The following is a 6827-nucleotide window of genomic DNA, read 5'->3' as shown; positions in this document are numbered from 1 at the left end:
GGCAGCCACTTCCTCCTTGGTTTGTGTCTCGGGTCCCATGATGTGCCGGCACTTGCTGGCGGCCTTAGTGCAGGGCCTCCGGGGGCTCCTGGCTGGCTGCCCCACCTTCCTTGGGGCGGAGGAATTGTTTGGAAAGAAAGAAGCTGAGGCTGTGGAAGGGCAGTGATAGGAAAGGGAGAGGGAGAGGCCAGGAAGCCGCCAGGGAGGAACGGCCAGCTTCCCTTTCCCCTCCGGGCAGCCCCAGGCCTCAGGCCAGGGGGCGTGGCCGGCCGGGGGATGTGGCCAGCCCTGCTCACAGGATTTATAAAACCTGGTAGCCCTGGGACAATTCAGAAGATAGCCTACCTGTCCATCGGCCCTCCCTCCGTCCGCGCGTGGGCTGTCCACCCAGCCCGTCCACCTAGACCACTGCCGGCCTCCCCCTCGCTCTCCTGGTCCAGCCACCAGCTCCGCCGCCTCCGCCCTCCCTTCCCCCACGATGGCCTCCCGGGAGCCCCTGCACGTGAAGACCCCGATCCGAGACAGCATGGCCCTGTCCAAGGTGGCCGGCACCAGCGTCTACATCAAGATGGACAGTGCCCAGCCCTCGGGCTCCTTCAAGATCAGGGGCATCGGCCACCTCTGCCAAAAGGTACAGGACGGCTGCGGGGAGGGTGACAGGTCCTCCTTCTTCGATGGGCAGGGCCGGTGCCATGGGAGACCCTAGGAGCTCCAGGCAAGGCTGCCCGCGAGGCCCACGCACCCACCACTAGCGCTCCCTCTGGGGCGGGGGTGCCCGTCACCAGGGTCCCCTAGGGCTGATCTCAGAGCTCTCAGCTGCCCGCCTCTCCCTCCCTCCCTGAGCCAGGCTCCTGGGGAGGGGAGGGGAGATGTCGCTTGGGCAGTAAAGTTCTGAAACCACTCAGTTAGAACCCAGGGGCTGGGCGGGTAGGACTCCAGGTGAGAGGGGAGAGCCCAGGGGCAGCCTGACCCCTCCCCTCATCTCCGCAGAAGGCCGAGCAAGGCTGCAAACACTTCGTCTGCTGCTCAGGTAAGCGGTCTGCATGCCTCCTCCTGCCCTCTGCTGTGTGTCCGGGGGCAGGAGCTCCACCTCTCTGGGCCCTGGTGTCCCCAGCCGGGAGCCGGGAGCTGGGAGCCGCTGCAAATGTTTGCAGCCAGCTCAATTTGGAATTTCAGCGGGGAGGCCTGAGACCACCCAGGGGGGTTCAGAGGCCGGGAGTTGGGCCCCCAGGCCGTCCCGAACTGACACACTCTCTACCCACCACCCCTGGCAGCGGGCAACGCAGGCATGGCGGCCGCCTACGCGGCCAGGAGGCTGGGCATCCCCGCCACCATCGTTGTGCCCAAGACCACACCTGCCCTCACCATCGAGCGGCTCAGAAATGAGGGCGCCACGGTCAAGGTGGTGGGTGAGGTGAGTGCTGACCTAGAGCGGGGACCGCGGAGGGCAGCTGGTGGCAGAGGAGGGCGCCCCGGCCGCTCATCTCCTCCGCATCCCCTATGGTCTTGCAGACGTTGGAGGAGGCCCACGAGCTGGCCACGGCCCTGGCGAAGAACAACTCAGACTGGGTCTTCATCTCTCCCTTCGACGACCCCCTTATCTGGTACATGGAGCCCAGGGTGGCATCTACCCCCTGACCACTGGGTGGGCGCCTGCCTCAAGGCACGTGGGCACATTCTTATGCACAGTGGTTGCACATGTGTGTGCACACACCATCACCCAGCAGCACACACGTGTGTGCTCCGATGCCCATCCTCCGCGGCCATGAGCGATCGCGAGCTCAGATGCCCCGTGCCTGCGGCTGGGTGCCCGGGAGCAGGTCCCGAGACCAGGATTTCAGGGAAAGCCGTTGACTTGGGAGGTGATTCCTGAGCGGAGGGGGACGGGAGATGAGGCAGGAAAGACGCCTCGAACGGGCTCTCCTGGGCAGGGCACTGCTGTGGCAGCTGGAGCTTGATTTCCTGGGGGCCCCTGGGAGCCAGTGGAACATGCACCCGTTACCCAGCAGCGGGAGAGGGTGCTGGGTGCTTATTCACTCACACAGGCCCTGCGTGAGGGGTGTCCTTGGGGCTGTCACCTGTCCGCACAGCCAGGGGTCACACACAGAGGCAGCGCCGGGGCCAACGGGAGCCTCCAGGTAGACGCTGGCAGCTGGAAGTCAGGGAGGAGACCGGCCCCGAGAACAAGAGGCAGAGGACCCCTGCCCAGTGTCCCCAGGGCCCCAGCCCTGACCCGGTCCCTCCCCCACCCTCCAGGGACGGCCACACTTCCATCGTGAAGGAGCTGAAGGAGACGCTGAGCGCAAAGCCGGGGGTCATCGCGCTGTCGGTGGGGGGCGGCGGCCTCTTGTGCGGAGTGGTCCAGGGGCTGCAGGAGGTGGGCTGGGGGGACGTGCCCATCATCGCCATGGAGACCAAGGGAGCCCACAGCTTCCGTGCTGCCACCTCTGTGGGCAAGCTCGTCCCTCTGGACCACGTTACCAGGTGAGCTGCCTTCATCAGGGGCTCAGCACCCCCTTGGTGCTGGCTGCAGGTAGGTCCTGGCGCCCCCTTTTATAGGTAAGGAAACTGTTCACCTGCCCAGAGCCCACAGCCAGTGAGCGGTCCCACGGGGACTGAGCCCACGTCTGCACAGCCCTGAACCATGCACGTCACACTTCCTCGTGCAAAAAAGTCTAATATTCATCCTGTATTGAGTTCCTCTGTGGCAGGGTTTTGCACTCTTCCTTGAATTTTTTAATATGTATTTTTTTAAATATACATTTTACTGATTTTTTACAGAGAGGGAAGGAGAGGGATAGAGAGTTAGAAACATCGATGAGAGAGAAACATCGATCAGCTGCCTCCTGCACATCCCCCACTGGGGATGTGCCCGCAACCAAGGTACATGCCCTTGACTGGAATGGAACCCGGGACCCTTCAGTCCGCAGGCCAACGCTCTATCCACTGAGCCAAACCAGTCAGGGCTTATTATGTATTTTTATTGATTTCAGAGAGGAGGGGAGAGTGAGAGATAGAGACATCAATGATGAGAGGGGATCATCAGACGGCTGCCTCCTGCACGCCCCCCATAATTGAGCCCACAATCCGGGCATGTGCCCTGACCGGGAATCAAACCGTGACCTCCTGGTTCATAGGTGGATGACCAACCACTGAGCCATGCCAGCCGGGCTGCACACTTCATTCCTTTGCCAGCCAATTACTGAGCCCCTAACATGTGCAAGACCCCGGCTGATGTGGGGAGAGAGGTGGATAAACACGGCTCCTGCTCCCACGGAGCTCATATCCCAGCCCAAACCTTAGGCACATGGTGTTTCATTAGGATTAGGTTTGGCTGCTTTATATAGGAATCCAGACAGTGATGTAAACGAGATTGAATTTTATTTCCTCTCTTATTAAAAAAAAAGAAAAGTCTAGAGGGAGGCAATCCAGGGGCAGCTCTATGAAGCCAGGTGCCCAGGTCCCTTGTTTGTTCTCCGTCGTCCTTATTATGTGGCCTCGTGGCCCAAAATAGCTGCCTAAGTGCCAACCCTCACACCCACACTCCATCTGGCAGGAAGCGGGGCAGAAGCTAAGCCCCTCCCTTTAAAAACAGACACAATATTCCACTTTCCTCTCATTGGCCAGAACTCAGTCACATGGCCACACCTGCTGCAAGGGAGGCTGGGAAATGTCTTCCTACCAGGTGTCACTGTGTGGAGCTAGAATAACCAGTGGTCGGCAAACTGCGGCTCGCGAGCCACATGCGGCTCTTTGGCCCTTGAGGGTGGCTCTTCCACAAAATACCACGTGCTGACGAAGTTTCAATCGCACTGTACGTGCATGCCCGCATGTGGTATTTTGTGGAAGAGCCACACTCAAGGGGCCAAAGAGCCACACGTGGCTCGCGAGCCGCGGTTTGCCGACCACGAGGACAGGTCTCTGCCACAGATGGGGCAGACTGAGCCGAGGTGAGAGCTTCTGATTCCTGAGCCCAGCACCCGGAGCTGTCGTGGGGGCCTCGGCTCCTACAGTGCTGGGAGGAAGGAGCCATTGTTGAGCACCTACTATGGGCCAGATGCTGGCCTAAGGGCTGAGCTGGTCCCGGCCAGGAGATGCTCATGGGCGAATGGGGAATGAGCTGGGAGCAGAACCAGGGCTGTCTCTGGGGAGGCTGGTTACAGGGTAGGTCCTGGAGGTATACGGGTCCCGTTTGCAGTCCCGGCACCACGGCTCCCTGGCCAAGTGACGGCACACGCTCTGCCTCAGTCTTCCCTTCTGTGAAATTGAACCAATGAACTATAAGAATTGTTGTGGGAATGAATGGCACCAAACACTTTCTCAGGAAGTGGTGTGTGTGTTTGTCTGTGTGTGTGATATGGGGAGGATCATTTGAGAATTCCACCTGGGGCCATGGGACTGAGTGCACCCCCTGGAGGACTCCTTGGAGGAGGCAGCCTTAATCCTGAGCCTTGAAGGACAGGATGGGACTTGAGCAGGTGAAGGTGACAATCTGGAGCTGGGGCTGGGAAGCACAAGGGGCCTTGCAGGTGTTTGTTCATGAGTCAAGTTGAACAGAAATGATGCCGTTTGCCCCCATTCCAGCAGTCTCATTAGAAGCCCCCGCTCTGTTTGGGAGGCCCCTGGGACTTTAGCTACAGAGGGCACCCCGCCCCCACGCCCATGGACCCCAGTCCCTCCTCCCTCTCACATCCAACCTTGTCTCTTTCTCTCCCTCTCTATTCTGATCTCCACTTCCCTCCTCTCTCCTACCTCTGTTTCCCCCGTTCCTATTCTCCATGCCCCTCCCCCCTGTGGCGCCCCCCTCCCCACAGTGTGGCCAAGGCTCTGTGTGTGAGGACCGTGGGGGCTCAAGCCCTGAAGCTGTTTCAGGAACACCCCATTTTCTCAGAAGTTATCTCCGACCAGGAGGCTGTGGCCGCCATTGAGAAGTTTGTGGGTATGTGCCAAGTCCTTTCGAGGCCCAACCTGCTGGTTCAGGAACCAAGTGGCTGTCCTGGCTACTTGGTATGCCAGGGGATTCCATCGCTGCAGGATTATCCACAGATCTGTCTCCCATCCCCTTCCTAGGACTCCCCATTGAATACAATGCAGTAGTAAAAATAGAAAGGCCAAAGGCACAAATGAAGAAGCCTGATAACCGGAAAGCAGGGAATCATAACTATTTTTAAATGTTTGTTCTGAGCTTCCTGGCAGCCAGGGTGAAAAGGGAAAGTATAGGCCTCAGTGATGGATTCAGAATGGGGTCTGTAACTAGATTGGACTCTCTGGGTTCAGCCCAGGATCAGGAGGGTTACACACACACACACACACACACACACACACACACACACGGTAGCACTTAAGCTGCCACTTCATCTCCTGTCCCAGCAGCCAGCCTGGCTAATGACCATGGCATTCTCGCTCAGATGATGCCTCAGAACCCTTCTCACCACACTGTGCAGGCGATGACAGCCCTTCCATCCGTGTCAGCGCTAATGATGAGACCTCGCTCGGGGCTTGGGCGGTCAGGAAAGTGATGGAAGGACCTGAGTGTGGCCAGGGCTGAGCGGACTGGCTCCTGACCCCCGGGGCTTTATCAATCGCCCTCCCGCCCTGTCCCCTGGCAGATGACGAGAGGATCCTGGTGGAGCCGGCCTGCGGGGCAGCCCTGGCTGCTGTCTACAGCAACGTGGTTCAGAAGCTGCAAGGAGAAGGGAAGCTTCGCACCCCGCTGTCCTCAATCGTCATCGTCGTCTGTGGGGGCAGCAACATCAGTCTGGCCCAGCTGCAGGACCTCAAGAAGCAGCTGGGCATGTAGAATGCGCCGCCCAAGTGAAGGTCTCCCGGCCCCGGGAGACCCCTGCCGGGCTGGAGCGTGACCCAGCACCTCGTTGTACGTATCACGCTTGTGTCTGGCCGCGAGCCTGCAGCCAGGCCAGTCGGTGCTTGCTTGTACCCACGAGCCCATGGGGCGGAGGGGAACATGCTTCGCAGTCGAGGCGGGGGGAGCGGTGGGTGTCAGAGGCCAGCGAGGCTGTGACTGACCCCCTGCTGCCTGTGTGACTGCCCTGTGACCGTCCCTCGCCACCCCTGCCGGGGCGACTTTGCCCTCATGTAACATACCCGGTCCCCAGAGCAGGGTGGGCGCGAGGGACCGAGGTCACACCGGAGGCTCCCCCGGGAGCACCGTGTGCCCACCACGCTCTCCACCTGGGGAGGTGGACAGGCCCGCAGCCCAGGCTGTGGAACCGTCTTTCTTTTACTCCCAGGAAGCCCACCCCCACCCTTCCCCATTTTTCTAATGTGCACACGTTTTCATTGAAAAATAAGTATTTATGACGCAAAGAGCCTTTGAGTTTCTCCATCATCACTGTCTTCCTCCCTTCCCTCCTCCCACCCCATCACGCCTGCTCCCAGCCCTGCTATCAGCAGTGAGCACCCCCAACTGCCACCTCCAGCCCCAGGAACCCTGGGGCCCCACAGCTGCATGCCAGAGGGCGGGAAGCTGTGAGGGAGGTGGCGCTGAACAAGAGGGGCTTGGGTGGGGCAAGGGAAGAGTGATTTAATCCCAGAACCACGGGGAGCAGGTAGTGAGCCCCCATCCCCGGGGGTGTGTACCCCGACACTGGACAATCATCTCAGGGGCAGGGAAGGAGTGGAGGCAAAGTCAGTGTCAGGCAAAGCCTCTGAAACATTAAGCCCTCTCTCAAGGCAGGCGGGAGCCTTGAGGGCTGGGAGGGGCCCCATCGCCCCTCAGGAATGTCCCCGAACCCCCACAGCAGCCACTGGCCACCTTATTGGATCCCCAAGTTCAAAGCGAAGTTGGAGACCACTCTAACCTCTCC

At 60.0% G+C, this 6827-nt stretch overlaps 1 protein-coding gene across 1 annotated transcript; it reads left to right on the top strand.

The window, feature by feature from the left end:
- Nucleotides 1–305: 305 nt before the first annotated feature.
- Nucleotides 306–6329, top strand: SDS (serine dehydratase). Its single transcript, XM_006768944.2, has 7 exons — nucleotides 306–631; nucleotides 991–1030; nucleotides 1275–1414; nucleotides 1513–1604; nucleotides 2257–2484; nucleotides 4815–4939; nucleotides 5610–6329. The coding sequence occupies exons 1-7, from the start codon at nucleotides 479–481 to the stop codon at nucleotides 5798–5800; spliced, it is 969 nt and encodes a 322-aa protein (XP_006769007.1). The 5' UTR covers nucleotides 306–478; the 3' UTR covers nucleotides 5801–6329.
- Nucleotides 6330–6827: the final 498 nt, after the last annotated feature.

This window comes from Myotis davidii, unplaced genomic scaffold, assembly GCF_000327345.1.
Source record: "Myotis davidii unplaced genomic scaffold, ASM32734v1 scaffold223, whole genome shotgun sequence".
NCBI classification, from domain to species: domain Eukaryota; kingdom Metazoa; phylum Chordata; class Mammalia; order Chiroptera; family Vespertilionidae; genus Myotis; species Myotis davidii.
This window is presented reverse-complemented; position numbering and strand designations above follow the sequence as displayed.